Consider the following 19,853-nt stretch of genomic DNA (forward strand, 5'->3'; position numbering starts at 1 on the left):
AAATAGCTGTGCTCTTCAGCCAGCGACTGGAAGAGTCTCTCTAGACTGGAGCTCCTACAGAGATAAGGCAGATTCCAGAGTGTGTAGAATTTATCTACTGGGAGGTTTTCTTATGACTGATTGAATGAGTGTGAGTGGCCCACTGAAGCCACCGACTCTGCCCACAGCCCCTGCACTGTCCTGCTGACAGATTTATGGTGAGACAACGCAACATTGTCAGAAGGGCCATTTCCCCAAGGACAGACTGTAACCACCAGTAGGTGATCAGTAATAGTAATAATAACAATAATAATAATAGGAAATAAATATCTTAAACAAGGGATGGGGAGGTATAGACATTCCTCATAGGAAGTATTTCATTCTTTTTTTTACATATTCTTTTTCATTATAGGTTATTACAAGATATTGAGTATAATTCTCTGTGCTATATAGTAGGACCTTGCTGTTCAATCTATTTTATACACAGTTGTTGTTTCGGAAAGTATTTCATTCTTTACTGCTGACAACATAGTCTTTAACCATATAAACCACCCGAAGCTTTTGGGAGGTAGCTTTTCAATTAAGCAGTGATTTGATTTCTGTTCAAGTGAATGATGTTTGAAGGGCCCAAACCAATGTAGTACCTTGAACAGGTCCTGCTGATTGCTGCAGGGGCCCTCACCATTGCATAGCAGTGAAAGCCAGTGTAAGCAGAATTAGTAATCCCAATTCAAACTTCCAAAGAGCTAGGAGCTGAATGTATCACAAATATTCAGCCAATACTCTTAAAAAATATAAAGGAAATGTATTTTTCAACATGGGAGAATATTTAACAATTAATTAAATTTATTGGACTTCAATATAGTAAATATGACTCCTTTATGCTTCCTGAATTGTTCAGGATTTTTTAGAGGGGGAAGGGGGTCAGGGGGAGGTAATTAGGTTTATTTATTTATTTAATTTTTTCTTTTAATGGAGGTACTGGGGATTGAACCCAGGACCTCATGCATGCTAAGCATGCACTCTACTACTGAGCTATACCCTCCCCCTTTTGTTTGGGATTATAACTGAGTATCACATGAAGTCACGTGCACTTGCCTAAGAGATTGGACATTTGACATCCTGTGTAAAAAAACTGACGTATTATTGGCCTGTGGAAATACCTGCATTTCTTTGAGCCTAAGTCACTTCCTCGTGACATGGAAATGTTTGGAAATTAGTGGATATTTATATAACATTTTATTATTTAAAGGCAGAATAGTCCAAATTTATAGTTTATAATATATACTTTAAAATATATATATGTCATAAAATGTAATTACACAGAGTGTTCCCAGGAGTTGAACCTGATAATTTCAGTGGGGTGGCGAGGAGTGTGGGCTCTGAGACCAGAGGGCCTGGTGACCACATGCAAACTACTTACCCTCCTGGGGCCCCCGGGTTCCTTGTCTGTCAGATGGGGAATAATAATGGCGTCTACTGGATGCCATTTGGGGGGGAGGGGCTGTTTGTTTTATTTTTGTTTTGTTGGTTTGTTTTGAGGATTAAATCGGTTAGTATAGATCAATTATTTAGAATGATGTCTAGCACTTAAGGCGAACTCAAGACATTTCAGTTGTTGTCGTACTGTATAATTATACCCCGCTGCTTCCTCCAGCTAATTATGAACCATTTATGTTAAGTTAATCCAGTGCAATAGTTTCTACCATGAAGAAAATGAAAGTAATTTTCAAGTTACAAGTGTGTGTTAAAATGACCTCAGGCATAGGAGGAACTTGTGCTCTTCATGGGCAACAGTGTTAGGACTGGTCCATCTCCAGCTGCCATCACTTTTATTATTGTGATCGTTGTAATGTAGTGAAACATCAGCCCTACTGAAAGTGCATGGACCACATTTGTAGTGACGTTTGTATCGATAGTGAAAATGGTACAGTTTTCTCATTTGTTAAGATAGTGGTAGGAAATTGGTAAATGTATGTAAAGACATTTAATTTACCTGGGAGTGTTTAATTTTCCAGAGCACTGTTATTCAGGTGCCTACTGATGGTGACATTTTTTTTTTTTTTTAGGAGCTTGGGCTTGATAGCTTAATCCTTTATTTTTTTTCTTAACTTTTTTTATTTTTTAAAGATTTGTATCTCAAATCCAATGTCCAGTTTTTTTCCAGTAAGGATATGACATCAAAGAATCAAACATAAAGCAGGTTTTTCTTTAAATGAGTGTTAGGACAGATGTATGTGGACATATATTTTTTTAACCATATGACATTGTGTCCATTTCATTGGTAGGGTTAATTTTCCATTAAGCTGTCATATTTCTATTTAACTTATTATTTACAATTGGGCCACCAAGTCCTCACTAGCTTCCATTTATTCTTTATTTAGTATATTATTTTAATATCCTCAAATATTCTTTATTTTGAATATAGTCAAATATTCTTCACTTAGTATTTTATTGAAGCATGGTCACATACTTACCATGGATACAGCCTCTGTCCTCAGGAGGCTTGAAGTCTGATGAGCAGAGTAAGACTTGTGCTTAAACAACTGGGATCCACAGAAGAAGGTGAAAAGTGCCTTATTTGAGGTTTGGATAAATGCTGTTGTAGGATACAGGAGGAGAGGCCTGAGGACAGGGGTATTTTCCTTCGGAGGGGGATTCATTATCTCAAATTACATTTCGTATTTCAGACTGCATTACTCTAATAGTAATTAGAGGCAAATGGTGCATTGGGGCCACCCCCGAAGCCTTCAAATAGGACATTTCAGAGTAGGAGGTGAGAGAAAATCAAATTCAAAATTTTCTCGAACTTTGTCTCCTGAGTTCAATGTTGGTCCATCATTTGTAATTAATTATAGTGTAGTACTTCGGTGTAATTGTTTGGATAACCTGATCATAAAGTTAAGTGATTTTGGAACAAAACAGATATATCAATTTTTGTTTTGTTTTAACAAGGACTAGTTATTTTTTGTGAGACTCCAGAGAAATGGATGGCTGTAGTGTTTCTTGCTAAATGACCCATGCATTTCCATGCATTTGAGGCCTTTCCATCTTGCCGGAGACCGAGAGGCAGACGTCAGCTTACGCTGCCAGAACAAGATGGAGCCAGTGTTCAAACCCAGGTTTTTTCATGACAAAGCCCGCCCTTTATCGTTACATCTGCCTCTAGCCTTAGGAGAACAGTCTTCTAGAATAGCCCAGCAATGTCCAAGGGGTACCCAAAATATTTAGCAAGGCGGGTGGCACACTGTGGAGGCCAGAGTTCGCAGAGACGACTCCGTGGAGCACTGTCCAGTGGAGGGTGGCTGTGGACTCGGGTCCAGTGAGCGCTGGGTATTTGGCCCCAGGGGGGCAGGGGCACCATCTCCCCTTCCCACCCCCGGTCTGCTACAATAGGTCAGGGTGATGCGGACACACAGGGACAACTTGCAGGAATGCTCAGAGCAGCAGGTGTTTGCCAGCTGGCTTGGAAGCAGTTACATATTTTAACAACCTATGGGACTGCTTTGTTTTGTTCTGACGGTGATGCCTCTGCAGGAGCCGGGGCTCCATCAGGGTAGAACAGCATAGAGTGGACGAGGCACCGAGCCCAGCCTGGAAGGTTCAGCCTCGCCTCTGTCCACGGTCCTTCAGCCTGGCTCCTAAAAATGCCTCAACTCGTTCTGTTCAGTTTGGCTTTTGCCAGCACCTACTCTGTGCCATGTATTGAAGGCTGTGAATCCAAACTTTCTACGCTGTTGCTCCAGGTTGAACCTGCGCGCCGGCTCTTTGGAGCAGGGGACCGTTTCTGGCCGTCAGTATCTGTTGGACCGGAGAGCTTTTATTTTTGTCTACCTGACTTTTATCTTCCCTTCACACTCTCTTGTTTAATTTTTATCCAGGTTAGAGATGCACATAGTTTAAAGAGTCAAAGAATATCACGTTTATTATGAAAAACAGCAGTTTCCTGCCTAACCCACTTCTTTCATCATTTTCCAGTCCCCAGAGGCAACCTCCTGAGAACATTTTTTGCATTTTCTTTTGGCATTGACTTTTCTTCCAGTTATCTGCTGATGCCTGTCACACACCATCCCCAAATGGCGTAGCTTCAAACAATAGCTGTTTGTTTGTTCACAGTTCTGCGACGCGGGCGGGGCAGGGCAGGGACGGCTGGTCTCTGCTTCCCAAGGTGTTGGCTGGGCTGGTCAGCCTCGCTCCATGGCTGGAGCATCTGCAGGGTGGCTGGGATGGCTGAGAGCTGGCTGGTCTCTCCCTTGCCCTTCACAGTCTCCCATCCTCCAGGGATCCTCTCTCGCCAGGTGGTCTCTGGTCCAGCAGGGTAGTCGGATGTTTCCCACAGCAAACTGGCTAAGAGGGTGAAAACAGAAGCCGAAAGACCTCTAAGACAGAGGCCCCGAGATCACCCACTGCTACTTCTGACAAATTCCATTGACAAGTCACAGGGCTCTGCCAGATTCAGGAGAGTGGAAGTGGACTTGCACGTGGAGGGATGGAAAGAATGGATGGGATCTCTTAACGTAAGAGATCTGCTACAGCCCCAGGGCTGTAAGTGACATGACTATGGCACTCTTCACTATCATCATCATCATCATCATCATCATCATTGTTGTTGTTACTATGATTAATATTTTGGTGTGAGGCATTATGTATTGACTTCCCTTTATAGCAGATAAGGATTTCGTTCTTTCCCCCTTAACCTCCACCTACAACCATCAGAGACACCTCCTGCAGCCTCCCTCATCGCAGTATAGTTATATCACAGTCTGGACTAGATCCGTATTCAGGATTTATCTTATTATGATGACATGAACGTTGTTCACAGCTGACTGACTTATTTTTTGCAAGACTTCGTTTCCCCTGGAGTTAATAATCCTCCTGTTATTTTTTTTCTTTAGCCTCCCCTGTGTGTATACATTATCATTCATCCCCAAAGCCTCTTCCACTGTCCTCAGTCTCTGTGCAGTGTCTTCATACATAATAGGTGTTACCTCATTTTCGCCTTCATGAAGAAATCGTTCCTGGAGCCCTCTGACCTACTCAGGGTCAGGGTTAGGTTAGGATGTACATATGTGCATACACGTGTACACACACACACAGATGCACACATGTCTTTCTGAGTTTGTTCCTTACTTCAGAGGAATGTCTTCTCTAAAAACTTCTCGAGAAAAGTGTGTGTGAGAGGTACTTTTTCTGAGGAATCCACAGGTCTGAAAAGGTCTTTATGTTACCGACTTATTTAGTCGAGAGGCTTCTCTATTGGAAATAATTTAGCCTTAGGATTTCGAAGGCAAAGATCTGTTCTCTTTTGGCTCCAGTTTTGCTGGTGAGATGTGTGAAGCCACTTTTGGTTTTATTCTTGCAAGTAATCTCTCTCTCTTTTTTTTTCCTACTGTGCAGAAGCTTTTAGGGTTCCCTCTTTGTCCACAGTGCCGTGGACCTGTGTGACGTGCCGGGGCGGGGGTCTTCTTCCCTTCTTTGTGCTGGGAGGTGACAGCCCTTTCCTTCTGGAGACTCACGTCCTTCAGTCCCGGACAGTGTTATTTAATTATTCCTCTGATGGTTCTTTCCCTCTGTTCTTTTTTCTTGAAACACCTGTTATTTGAATATCAGACCCACTGAACTGATTCTCTAATTTTTTCCTTGTCTTTACTCTTTTTTATTTATTTCCCCCTTTGCTGTTTTCTGGAATATTTCAACTCTGTCTTTCTACTCTTCTATTACGTTTTTATTTCTGTGATTTTTTTTTTTTTAACTTCCAGGAGTTCTTTTTCTCTCATGGTTTCTTCTTTATGATAGCATCCTGTTCCTACATTATGGAGGCACGATCTTTTCTTATCTCTGCAAGGATATTAATGGTAGGATTTTATTTTTATCATCCTGCATAATGTATATTTCCTCCAAATTCCTGTATCTGGTTTCTTTATTTTCGCCTTTGTCTTTTCATCTGTGTCAGATGTCTGGTGTCTTCTCTTACGTAAAGGCAGAGTATTATTAATGTCAATTAGAACCTCTTTGTTTTGGTGGGTTTTGTGAACTGTGATTGTTACTCTAGGCTGATCTGGGTCGGCTGTTCCGTTGGGGACCTTCTGGAGTCAGAAGCATTAGTTTATTTTTCTCTTAACTGGCCAGATTTCCCAGGAAGAGCCTTCCAGTCTTTAGTCTGGAGGGTACAGTCTGGTTGGCTGAGTGGGAGGGGAGCACGGAGCTTCTGAACCTCAGTGTGCAGTTTCCCCCTTTCCCTTATTCCGGCGTGGTTCCCTTCATCTCAGGTGTTGCTGGAGTCCTCTGGAAAAGGACACCATCTCTGTCCTCTTGTTAGAACTTCCCTGAATAATAAACCTTCCATCTTCTGCTGCGGTCAGGTAGGGACAGTCACCTGGTTCTGTGAAGGACAGGTCCAACTGCTTTATTTTTCATATACCACACACATTACCCATTTAAAGTGTGCAATTCAGTGGGGATTTTAAATATTCACGGGTTTTGCAACCATCATTACGGTCCATTTTAGCATGTTTTCATCTCTCTCTCAAGAAAACCATACCCATCAGCAGTCACTCCCCATTTCCCCCCCGGACCCCCAGCCCCAGGTTTTCAGCTGCTTTCTGACTATGAATTTGCCTAATGCAGACATTTCATGTGAATGAAATCATACAAGATGTGGTCTTTCGTGTCTGGCTTCTTTCCCTAGCATATTTTCAAGGTTCATCCATATTGTAGCATATATCAATACTTCATTCCTTCTTATCGCTGAATGATATTACATTCACATTTTGTTGATCCATTCATCAGTTCGTGCACATGTGGGTCGTTTCCACTTGTTAACTGTTATGAATCTTGCTGCTATAGGCATTCACATACAAGTTTTTGTGTGCACGTGTGTTTTCATTTCTCTTAGGGGTACACCTAGGAGAGAATTGCTGGGTCATGTGGTATCTCTGTGTTTAACCTTTTGAGGAATCACCAGACTGTTTTCCAAAGTGGCTGCACAGGCATGTATTCCCACCAGCAGCATACGGGGCTTCTCATTTCTCCATATCCTTGCCAACACTTATTATCTGTCTTTTTGATTATCGCAGTGGCTCAACAAGTCCTCCTGTTTTAGCCTCACCTTAATTCTCCTCCCAGAGTAGCCTGTGTCCTGAATGCCTAAGCCTTTTTAGGATTCTGGGGTGGAAATCATTGCCTCTCAGCTTCCTCTGCTGCTAGCACAGGGCTCAGTCTCTTGGGTCTGGGGTGCGGTGTGGAACCACTGTGGTGGGGAACTTGAGGGTCCCACAGACCTGGGTCTTAGTGATGGTCTGGCTGCTCACAGGCTGTGAGACCTTGGGTCAGATTACACCACTTCTCCGAGCCTCGGTTTCCTCACCTCAAAAACAGAGAAACATAATGAATTGAAAGTAACTGACATCCAGTAGGTATTGACCAAGTGTCACATCTCTTCTCTTCCCCATATGTGGTGGATACTCAAAAAGAGAAAGAATCCTGGAATTCATCAGCTAGTGGGAGCCAGAGATAGTAGACACATCACTCTGCAATAGACTTCATTTTCAACAATAACTACTGAGTGCCTAGCACATGTCATAAATGTGCTGGTTGCTCAGGGTACAGCGGGACATGTTTCCTGTTTTCCAAAAGCTTTCCATCTGGTGAAGTCAAAACCAGAACTGGAATATCAGGCAGACAGAGGGAAGGGCTGTCACACTGATACAGGTGGGGTGTCGGGAAGGAGAGGTAAACTCTAAGCACAGGGATATTGCACAACTTGGTCCACAGATTGATTGGAACATATTAATATGTATGACTTCAGCTCTCCAAGCCAACTGAAATAAACTTCACTTGAACTCCTGGTCCTCTGAAATAGCGAGGCTCAAAGAATAAATCAGCAGCAGAATTCTGTTCAGCGTTCTCCATCACGAAACCTCTGGCCAATGTGGCTCTGGGCCAGTTACCAAGGAAAGTAAAAAAAAAAAATAAAATAAATAAAAATCACATTCTGAAATAGGCACGCAAGAGGCAGTGTAGCTCATAGGTATTTACAACAAAAATGCTACGGTCCAGCTGTGGGAGCCAGGAAAGTAGGTGCTTGTAGCTATAAACCTCCAATTAAACACGTTTTGTTATTTCGGATGTTAAGGTGACTTCTCCCTGCAGACTCAAGCAAGTTATGGCCACTGCAGGACTTAGAGACCTTAAATCTTTCTTTTTAAAATTTTTTTGGGGGGCAGGTAATTAGGGTTTTATTTTTAATGGTGGTGCTGGGGGTTGAACCCAGGACCTTTTGCATGCTAGGCATGCACTCTACCACTGAGCTATACCCTCCCCTCTGAGGCCTTCAATCTTAACGAAGGCCTTGCTCATGGAGGAGTGTGGCAGTTCCCTGGCGGAGATTGTGTGGAGACAGATATGAAAAGTGGCGAGTTGCAAAGGTGACTGGGTGTTCTTGAGGGAGAGTATCCTTATTTGCCCCTGTCACCTCTGCAGGACCCTGATACCATAAATGCATCTGGGATGCATTTAGCCTGCGTCCACACAGTGTAAGGAAAAGGTTTAGAGAACAAAATATAACTTTGTAACTTTCCACATGGTATCAGGCTGTTTGTTCTTCCTCAGATCCATCTGTCAGCCATGTGGGCCCTGTCCTTGTCTTTTGCCTCTAAAATCTTCAGGCCTTAGGAACATCTGACCCCTCCTCCTCTCTCCTCTGGCTCTTGTGGCCTGGTGTGGGCTGTCCACACAACCACAAGCCCCATCAGCTCCTGCCTCTTCCTCTTTCTCAATTCCTGAAACACCTAACTCCGTCACCAGCCTGAAGCGTCTGTTCGCTACACAGCCGGGGAACCCGGCAGTGCGCTCTGGGGACACCTCCGGCCGTGGTCTAAATACTCAGCGTCATCCACCCAGCTCTACTCAGCTTTTAGGGATGTGGTCAACTCTTGAAAACACTGAGTGAAATAAAGTTGAACAAGTCTTTTTCTCCTCTCTTTCTGAGCATCTCTCAGAGTCTCTAAGAGTGCAAAACCACTCTGAATTTCCAAGAAGGGGATATGGTATGTGGTGTTTCTCCTTTTTCTCTCCAAAGACTAAACGATAAGACAGACTAACTTAAGACACTTCGCGATACCTTCCCTGATTATCCCAATGAGATGTTTGTTGTCTGTGGTGCTTTGTACCCCTCGTGCCTCACGTGATTTATTATCTGATTGCAGATTTGGATGAGATCGAAATTTGTACGTTGGGAGCTGCTCCAAGCATTTCTCACCCTCTTGGGATGAGGGTTAAGACAAGAAGCAGGACATCCTGCTTGAGTCCTGTTAGGGGGGTTTCTCGTAAACCCTTTGTTTCCTTCAACGCCTAATGGGTTTGAGTAAGTTCATTTGGAAGCAGAGCTGAATTGCTTTAATAACAAAAATATGAGACATTTGAAGTTCCCAGGGAAATTTCAGGGAGGAGAGAGGAGTCAGTCAGACTAAATGCTGCATGGGAAAGAGACCAGAGAGGAAAAAGAAAACAAACAAACAAACTAATGGTAGGTCTGCTGGAAAGAAGCTTTGGGGAGAACAGAGATTTTAAAGCTATTGCTCTTGGGGGCACAGCGTAAACCGCTTTGTTGTCTCCACTGTGAAATCTTCCGTGACGCCCCCTCAGCCCACAACCTGTGCATGCGAGCAGATTCTTTTGCAGACGTGACCCAGCAGTGGAGGGGCTGCAGCTGGCGGGAGCAGCTGACGCCTGGGTGGCATCATTACCTCTGTCTCATCAACTCCACTAGTCTGTAAGCACCTGTTTATTGAGTGAGTGAATAAATGAATGCATGGATTTCTAAGCAGAAGCAGCAGATCAGGGTTTCTCTTTAGCTGAGACTGGACTGGACCTCTCAGCCATTAATAAGAGAATTGCTTAGGAACGCAGGCATAGAGCAGGGGCTTACTGAGTTGAACTAACCGATCCCTGAGTCAGTAAGAAACGTGTTATTCTTCTGGTTGTAAGAGCTCCATCGTGAAAGAACTAAAGCTTTAATCCTGGACATAAGAAGACGTCTTGAATTATGAAGGCCTGGATGTCTAGATTTCGAGCAAGATCTCTGCCCCATTCTCTGAGTAATGAAACAGCGGCAAAATACAAAGATACCCCACTTCTCCGTCGTCTCGGGAGTGCTTGTTCTCGCCCGTGTGCTTTCATAGCCCGCCACAACGAGCTAGTGCCCTGAGGTTCAGCACACTGTGTTGCAGACGTCACATACCTTGGGTTTTTCCATAACATCTCAAGGTTTGGTCATAGCCAGATCCAGGGTCCCATTTGGGGACTGAAAACGATGATCACAGAGGTTTTATTTCCCTCCCTTCATGTTTGTTTCTTTGAATGATTGTCAGCTTCTTGAGGGAAGGGACCATGTCTCACTCATTCCTGCAGCCCCCTGCCTGGCAGTCTCTGGTCCATGGTGAGCCCCAAGTCAGTGCTTTTGAACTAAACTGCATTTGGGGAGGAAGCAGGGCACTGGTGCAGTGATGGGGACCAACTCAAGAATAATTGGTTAGGGCTCCTTGGAAAGGCCTGGTCTCGACACCTTGACCTGTCATCAAAAGTACCCTTTAATTGCACAGTAAGTTGTGAGACCCACATCTGACAGAAATGTAAAATGAGAAGTTCTTTATCAGTCTGATAAGGAATTGCATGATGTGCACATGAGGAGGGGGATTTAAGCTTTTGGTAGAAAGCTGAACTGATATGACATCTCTTGTTTCTGCAGTGGTCCCACCCTTAGCAATTCCCATAGCAGGGCTGTCTTTTGAAATGCATTTACTGGGAAACCACCATCAATCCAGGTTACCCAGTGGAAGGCAAGTGGGGGAGGGTTTGGCTGTCCTTGCGGGACTCATGCTGGGCTGCTGAGATGCCACAGCGGGTGGAAGAGATGACCCCAAAGCCCAGCATCTGAAAGGGAAGGCTTTAGGCTTAGTTATGTGAAGATAACTTGACTCTTTGGACAGCTGATGACTCAGTCATTCATTCACCAGAATTTATTAAGTGCCCGCTGTGTGACAGGTGCCATTCTAGGCATATGGGTTTCACTCCTGAAGCCAGACAGAAAAAAATTGGCTGCCAGGATGCACAATAGGGATGATATCAGAGAGTAATATTCAAATGGGGCGTCGCGACATGGAGTGTCTGGGTGGTGGTCTGGAAAGGCATCTGGAAGGTATCACACCTCAGCTGAGACCTGAGTTAGAAGGAGTCACCTAAGGAACAGAAGGAAGAGCATTCCAGGCGGAGGGAACAGCCAGTGCAGGGACCCTGCGGTCTGTTTCAGAAAGTGTGGTGTGTCCTGGGAGCAGAGGGACAGCCACTGTGAGGAGCACGGTGGGCGAGGGCAGGTGGGGCAGGGGGGTGGGAGAAGTTCAGGCCAGCGCTGACCCCACTCATCTCCCCAGGGTTAACGCTCCGTCTTTTCTTTCTCGCAGACGACTTTGCAGAGGAGGAGGAGGTGCATTCCTTCGGTTACAAGCGGTTCGGTGAGTCCTAACAAAGCTTCTGTTCCTTCTCTGGGATACGGAAACATGACCATGACCGGACCTTTGATACACATGAGCATGTGCAGCCCAGTTTGGGTTGGAAATCGAGTTTCCGTATAAGAGGTGGATGGTTTCTCACAAAATCTGAGGGTAATGGGACAGAAGTGGTGCCCAGGCACGGGAAGTGATGGACGCTTCGTTGGGGCAGGTTGTGGTTTGATGACTGCAAACCAGGTGGCTTAATGGGCAAAACATGGTGGAAAAGGTAAATCTGTGACAAGACAGGAGCAGAAACACACAGCATTTCTCTATTTTGACATTTAGAAAACATCTTTTCCCTTTTTCCTCAGGACCCGTGCTCCTAGCTTAGTCAAGGTTAGTGGATACGTGAGAGGAGGACTCTGGCCAGGAACCCAGCTAGACATGAGTGCTCCAGGGTGGGCTGAACCTTGGCCCCCAAAGATACCCTCGTCCTGATTCCTGGAGCCCGGATGTTACCTTAGATGACAAGAGAGCTTTGCAGATGTGCTTCAGTTACAGAGCTTGCGAAGGGGAGATTACCCTGGGTTATCTGGGTGGGCGCTAAATGCAGTCACAAGTGTCCTTATAAGTGGGAGGGAGGGGAAGGTTTGACAATACTGAGAGAAGAAGGCCTTGTGATGATGGAGACAGAGATTGGAGAGATGTGCTCTGGAGGTGGAGGAAGGGGCCACCAGCCAAGGGACACAGGTGGCCACCAGAAGCTGAAATGGGCAAGGAAATAGATTTTCTGTTAAGAGCACTCTGGTGGAAATGTGGCCCCACCAACATCTTGATTTCAGCTGACGGACACTGATCTCAGACTTCTGGCCTCTCAAACCGTAAAAGAAGAAATCCGTGTGGCTTTAAGCCACCACATTTGTGGTGACTGTTGCCATCGCCCCAGGGAACCAGCCCTCGTTCCCCTGCCTGCCTGGCTGTGCCCAGGGGTGCCCTGCACTCTGCCGTGTAGCCTTGAACTGCCGGTGAACACAACACAGCACTAAAGACAGTTCAAGGGAACTGAGGTTTTTCTGTCCAGCTTATTTCTGTGCCTTAGTCAGAGGAAATGAAGGAGAGAGGAGAAAAGAATGAGTGTGTTTATGTGTGTGTGTGTGTGTGTGTGTGTGTGTGTGTGTGTGTGTCTGAGAGCAAGAAGGAGAATATGAAAGAGAATAAATCTACTTCCTGTTGCTAAAAAAAATATTCTGGCCGGACTTTGATTAAAGTTAACATCCCCCAGCTGCTCTGGTTCCCTCATTGCTTTAGCAGTTTTCTTTCTGGATGCACACTCCTGCATTTCTTTCTGGGAAAAAAAAAAAATAGGGCTTGAGAGAGAATGCGGCGCCCAGAGCCCATGGCCTCTCTGTGCACACGTGGCCCAGGGGCTTATGCCCAGCACGCACCACCCCTCCACATACTGTTCGTCATCTGCACAGTTTTGTGTCTCTGGATTGGTACCCGGTGTCCTTCTGCTCCCCATTGTGGGGTCGCTGAAGGAGGCCGTAGGAATGAAGAGGAAACCAAAAATTATAAAGGAAGGGAAAAGCAAAACAAAACAAAAATGAAAAGGCAGGCATAAGGAGGGAAATCAAGCTTGTAAAAATAAGGCAGGATAAACGATGAAGTGCTGGTGTCTTTTGGAGATCAACAGAAATGTGAAGAACCAAAGGAAAGTTTTCTTTAAGAAAGAGTGACCTGGAGAGAAATTTTATTTGAAGTTTAATGACCCTGTAACTAGCTAGGTGGGTGGGGATTTGGTGGAAAACACAAAAAGATAATACATTGCTGAAAGGATTTAATTTATGGTGGTGAAATTATGTTTGGAACCCACACACTGGTGACTCAGAGGGGAGACGTGATAACAACTTACAAAGATTGGAGAACCAGAGAGCTGTGGAGAGAGTGATGCCAAGAGACACAGCGAAAGAAAGGGATGAAATTAGAATGGGGAACTGGACTGGGCTGTGAGAGAGACAGTCCCACCCTGAGAGTTCTTGGGTTGAGCTTTAAGGCACATTGACGGATCTCCAGCATGGGGATAGGGTAGGATTTTGGAAATGGAAGAGCCTTTGAGGTGATTTCTGTCAGCCTTTAATTTTACCGATACGGAAGGTGAGGCCCAGAAAGATTAAGTCCTTGCTCCAGGATGTTAGCCGGGACTGGCTGGGATGCGGGGTCTAACTCTTGGGCTGGTGTAGCTTCAAGGAAGGGTCCAGCAATGAGGCTGAGACGACCTCTCAGCTGCGAGGTCCTAGAAGGATCCCTGCCATTCTGAACATTAAAGTGGGCTGGACACCCAGTCCGGCCCTCCCGGGAGCTGCATCGTTTTCGCTTGGCCTACGACACTGGGCCTGGTTTTATCAAAGATAAATGGGTTTTTAGTTCCTGAGATGTGGCCAACCCTGGTCATTGAAAGCAGCGGGACCCAAGAACCCGTTCCTTCAGGTGTGACTGAACTTCAATCATTAAAGGAAGACAAAGTGGGTGTCTGGTGGGAGGTGGGAGCCTCCAGAGACCAGACAGCCCTGCAGGCCCTGCCCTGCCCACTCCTGTGACTGGAGACCGGCTGCTTCAGCACTCAGGGCCTCATGCGCTGCATCTGTCCGGCGAGCAGAGTGACACCTGCCGAGGTGGTAAGTCTACCTCACGGGCCTTTGGTGAGACAAGAAGGGTACCACGTGGACGAGTGCTTTGAAGGTGCCTCGTTACGATGGCTGTGGTGATGAGACCACTCTCCTGAGATGTGGGGCTGGTATCAATCTCTGGGCATTTTGATCCAGCCGCTGCTGAATAGCAATATGTGACAGGTCTGAAGTCTCATTCCTGAAGAGAGATGTAAAGAGGAGCACAGTCATATTGTTGGCTTTTATTTTTTTGCAAAATAGACTGGATAACGTGTAGGGGGTGATTATAGTCTAATTTTAGGCATTTCTTGTTTGTGCAAATGCAATGGTCACAACCTGCATTTAGATTGCAGGTGAACCAGGGATTAATTATTTGCTGGGCAGGGGCTACTCTTTTTAGGAAATTGTTTTCTGGTGGCTTGTTTCCAAAGTTATTCGTGTATAGTTATTCAGAAACATTTGCTGCATAAAGTCAAGGCTTGTTTGCCTAATAATACTGTGCTTTTTTGAATTCAGTACAATATTACAATGAAGAGCAAAATGGGTGATCGGCTCCAGTAATCTAGTATGTGATGGTATTATTTTAGGATAGGCATCCCTTGTCTGTTCAAGGACTTACTGTTGCATTTTAGTTGCAACCAAGTCTTCTGCTTTTCTTCTGTCTTGCGATATGTCCTGCTTGTTAGCTACTTTGCCAGCATTCTGGGCAGGGTCTGGAGAAGAGATAGAGTCAAACCTGATAACCCTGCCACTTCTCTGCTCCTCTGACAAAGGCTCCGATGAGGGGAGACTTTGAAAGGTTAATGCAGTGAGCAGTTGCAGATTTTTATCAGGCTCCGCGGGTCAGCATTTCTTGGCCTCCGCGTGCAGAGCTAATTAATTTGGGATGTAACTATAGTTACAGTTTGGCAGAGTTCGTGCTCTGGAACGTGAGGTACCAGGATATGAAGTTTTATTTTCTATGGACAGGATATGATCTGTACTACAATGGTATCTTTCTACTTATTTCCCGATTACTGTTTTCTTCAAAAATAATCCCACAGGGCTCTAGTATCCTTTATGATTCTAGTTAGCAGGAAGGGAAAGTGATTAGTTCATATTCTAAGGGGCAAATGTATATTCCTAGAATTTGGAATTTGTGATAAGTTGACCCAAAAATACCTTCTGAAACCTTCTGATTCATCATATGATGAACATGAATGGATTCAAGTTAAAAAAAAAATTTTCCCATTAAAATGCTGGAGTAGGAGGAATGAAGAAGGTCATTCCAGTTCCCAGGGACAAGAGCATCACAGGTCCACAGACAGGGAGACATGTGGGAGGAGGGAGGGGGTTCAGATCCTGCTTTTAACCCGTGTAGAAATGGTCACAGCAAATCCAGCTTACATTTGCGTATCACTTTTATCTTCCCGAAGGGCTTTCTAACGTAGGTTTCCTTCACTGCGACTCCGTGAGTCCAATGGGCCAGGTGTCACCTTTTCTGGAGGCCTTGGGGTGCCGGGGCGGGGTGTGTGGGCGCTGGAACCAGGTGGGTGGGTTTGGATCTGAGTTCCAACACTCAGCTCAGTGATTGTGTGACTTTGGGCACGTGAATATCGAAAGCTATAAGGTCTGTTTCCTCCCTTGTGAAGTTTGGCCAGAGTCGGCCGACTCCATAGGGTTGTGGTGAAATTCACTCTGCTGCTGGGTTGGCACAGTGCCAGGCCCTCTGTGAGTACCCCACAAATGTTAGGGGCTTCCTTCTTGAATCTTTTGGTCCTGCTGCTTGAACACGGCACATCGGGTTTGGTAGGCCCCTGGAACCTTCTGATGTTCAGCAGCCTCGTGGATGCTGGCTCCATCACGGCCCCTGCTTTCCTGCAAAAAAGTGAGAGGTGAGAAGGCTTGGAGACAGCAGCTGTCTGTCCCCACACTCTGGTGACCAGTGTGGGAGCCTGATGGCGAGTACCCCCCAGGAGGTCCCCGACCCTCCCTCTGGAGCTGGCTTTGCCCCTTTTCTGTGCTGGGGGATGTCGGGGGGCAGGACTGACTGTTTCCTTGGCTGTCTTGGGTCCTCTTATGTTCTCTCTGGAATACACCCTGGTCGAATCCTAGGATGTCCAAAGTTGGGGTGATGCAAGAGCCAGAGACACGAGGCTCCGCCTGTGAAAGTCATGGGTGGATTTAGGGGTTGACAGCGAGCGACTGGGGGCAGCTGGGAACATTTGTTGTTTGTGTTTGACAAACAAAGCTCTGACAGAAGGGCTTCCTCGGGGCTCAGCTACAGGGAGTGTTAATAGCTGTGGGAGAAAAAGATCTCAGAAACTGCAAACTGTGAAGGTGTAACGAAAAGCTAAAGGGAGCACATTCTGTGCAGTAGAACGCAAGTCATTTGTAAAAAGTAAGTGGAAAAATTCTAAGAGGACTGCTGAAAAATTACTTAGGGGTGACAGTCCAAAATGGAGTACCATGTATATAAAATAGATCAGAGCAAGGTCCTACTGTACAGCACAGGGAGCTATATTCAGTATCTTGTAATAACCCATAATGAAAAGCAATACGTACGTATAACTGAATGCTGTACACCAGAAACTAACCAAACATTGTAAATCAACTATATGCCAAAAAAAAAAAGGAGTACCACATGCATTTTCTAAGCTTATTCACCGAATTACTTTCTTGAATTTTTTCTAGGAGAAGTGAGCTTTGTTTACCTGCAACTTTGCAGGCCTCCCAGTACCTGTAGTTTCACACAAGCTGGGCTTTCTTTTTTTGCCTTTCTTCCCTTGGACAATTATTTCAGATTAGCAGGAATGTGTGTAACAGTTTAATTTGCACAGTGTGGGGCGTGCGGAAGCAGCCCGAGAGGTGGTGTCTGTGGACTGGACCCCGGCCCTGCCCCGGAGCGCCCCCACCCTGCTCCTGACCTTCACCTCCCCCCTCCCCAACCCCTCCTCGAAGAGATAGCGTGAAACTTCACATCAGAGACTCTAGTTAAATCCTGGAGCTGCTTCTTCCCCAGAGGGATTCAGAAACTGAATGTCTAAAAGTGCAGAGGACCGGCCGCTCAGGCTTCGGAGAATGGGCGTCCCAGGTGTGCTTAGCCGGCTGGCTGGAAAGAAAGGTTCTTTCTGAGGCACGTGGTGAGTTTCTGCGTTCCATGCAGAGAGGGTTGCAAGAGTTTACTGAGAGGCTGCTGAGCAATCTTTGGAAAGATGCTCTTGGCTGCCTCCACCTCTCGTTGTTTGGGCTCGGGGACCAGGCCGCCTGTGTCTCCTCTCCCAGGTCTCTTCCCAGAAGCCTGGCTTCATCTTTGGATTTGGAGAAGGCACCGCTTTGAAGTCATCCACCTCCAGCAAGGAAGGAGGGCTCCAGGCATTCCTCTCCACCCAGCCCTTCCAGGCCGCCACCAGCAGAGTTCACCCCTTTCCCTGATAAGAATGCCAGGAATTTCCATTATTTCCTGTGGGGAATGATTAAAGTGGCCCAGCGTGAGGCTGTCCTTTTCAGCGGTACCTTTTCCAAACATCTCTAACTGGAAAGAGGACACCACCAGGCAAGGGACCGACCCTGGGCTGAGAGAGAAGTTAGGGTCAGAGGCTGACCGGGTGCTCCCGTGGGATTTCTCTCCAAAGCCATTTGCCTCACTTAGTGGCAGGGTCTTATTTATGTGGCTTGGCAAATCCTGGTGGAGTTGATGGTTCTGATTTTGTAGGACTTCAGTGTCAGACGGCATGTGGAGAAATAGACACCAGAGATTCTCGGGCAGAAGAATCACGTGGCCCCTCTCCCTGCTGCTTCCAGGCGCTCCGGCGGGGTTCCTGAGACCCAAGAAAGGGTTTGCTGGTCGTCTCTTCTAAATAACCTGAGGTTTCCTAATTTTTATCATTAGAGATGATGTTCACAATCCCCCCTGTCAACAGTGTCTGGCCGGGTTTCTGTTCTTTTCCCACCGAGAACTTCTCCATGGTTGGCTCAGATCCTCCCGCCTCATCTGTCTTTCCTGCTCATCAGTGACAATTTGTTCAACACCACGTTCCCCTGCGATAATGATTTTTAACCCTATTTTCATGTGAAAGAAATAATTAAGCATCTTTCCCTGAACATCCTTTCTTGAATATGTGCTAGGTGGATTTCCACTCATGAGTTCAGTTGATTCTCGCAGAAATCCTTCGAGAATTACCTGCCAACAGGGAAGCTGAGTGGCATGGCCAACATCTGAGTTCAACTTGATGTTGTCCCTGCTGTTTTTTTCCACGCTCTCCATGTCTAAGAAACACACAGATGTATCCATTGTCAGAACTTCCCAAGATTTCTATGGGAAGATACATGACCAGAGATGTACGTGGATTAAATCAGCAGCTGTTTATACATGATCTTATGTTTCATAATTTCATAGTATGTGGAGCTTGAGTACTTGAGCCCTGAAATTTCCAACCATTTTAAGGATAATGCTCCCCGCCCCTTTCTGGCTTTTATTCCCTTATGAATCCTGGTAAGAGGGTGGGAAGAAGGAAGAGGGGGAATCATTTGTTTTTCCTAACATTGGGTTGAGGCTGAATGTAGTTTGCTTTTATTTTTGGAAAAATTAAAGAAAAAAAATCTACTCAGCCATTTTTCTGTGAAGACAGCATGAAGATATTAGGCTGTTTCCAATGTTGAGTTGTTGGGGGTAGGGTGGGAAAGAGTTATTCCTTGTGGTAGCAACTCCAAAGCAACTTAAAACAGATGAACGCTGAAACTTTCCTTGAAAGGTTTGTATTGTTCATCTGGAGGGCCCTGGGAAAGGGAAAGCTGTCCTAGGCATGTGGATTTTGAGGGTAGACCACGTCCTTGGCACAGCTGTGAATTAAGGTGACTTTTTTTTCTCTCTCATGTTCTCTCTCGGTGCCCTGGTATTCAGGACAGTGGCTGGTTAGGAAGCAAGGCTTGGTCCCTTCCCAGCAAATGACCCAGCCTCTCAAACCTCACTTTGCTCATCTGTGAAATGGGGGTGGCAGGAATACCTTCCTTGAAGGATATATGGATTATAAAACCTATAAATAATATATATGAGGGGAGTATATGGTAGGTCTGTCATTAAACTGCTGACCACCCTCAGGCCTCCCACTCGCTTCTCCTCCCTTCCCCAGGGCCCAGCATCCATGGTCTGGTGTGGCCTCAGCTCTCCCTTGGGGAAGCCCACCAGTTCTCATGAGCCATGCTTTGTTCAGGGAACATCAAAGAAGTCTGTTTTCTTGCAGGGCCTTTTTTTTTTTGGAATTGAAAGGCTTGGTGGCCACCAGCAAAGAATATATTTTAAGAAAGAGGGCGTGCACTGGGGGCTGAGATCAACTTCCACGGAGGTGGCAGGGAACCCTGTGGCCGAGGGAATGTGCACCAGAGCTGGACCACCTGGGCCAGCCTCCAGCTTTGCTGCTTCCTGGTCACATGGCCTCGGACCAGCTGACTTCCCAGTGCCTCAGTGTCCTCGTGTGAACGATGAGGGTATTTATGGTACCTGCCTGTAAGGGTGTTGTGAGAACGGAAGGTGTTAATACTTAGAGCAGTGCCTTGTGACAGAAAGACCACACACATGTGCATCAGGAAAAGGGACAGAAATGGCCACAAGGTGGCTCTAGCAGGTCCAGGGGGGTGACAGACAGTCCTCGGTTTCCGTCTTTTTGGAAGTAGGGAAGCTTTCCCAGAAGGCCTTCAGTAGACTTTCCCTTGTATGTCACTGGCCAACATTGAGTCAGTC

The 19,853-nt window shown here is 45.9% G+C and overlaps 1 protein-coding gene across 1 annotated transcript in view; it reads left to right on the plus strand.

The window, feature by feature from the left end:
- Positions 1-19,853, plus strand: part of COLEC12 (collectin subfamily member 12) — a 153,344-nt gene that overhangs the window by 4,828 nt on the left and 128,663 nt on the right. Inside the window, exon 2 of the mRNA XM_032467209.1 lies at positions 11,439-11,489. Within this exon, the coding sequence (XP_032323100.1) occupies positions 11,439-11,489 (51 nt within the window). The remainder of the gene's footprint in view (positions 1-11,438; positions 11,490-19,853) is intronic.

Source organism: Camelus ferus, chromosome 24, assembly GCF_009834535.1.
Source record: "Camelus ferus isolate YT-003-E chromosome 24, BCGSAC_Cfer_1.0, whole genome shotgun sequence".
Classification (NCBI taxonomy): domain Eukaryota; kingdom Metazoa; phylum Chordata; class Mammalia; order Artiodactyla; family Camelidae; genus Camelus; species Camelus ferus.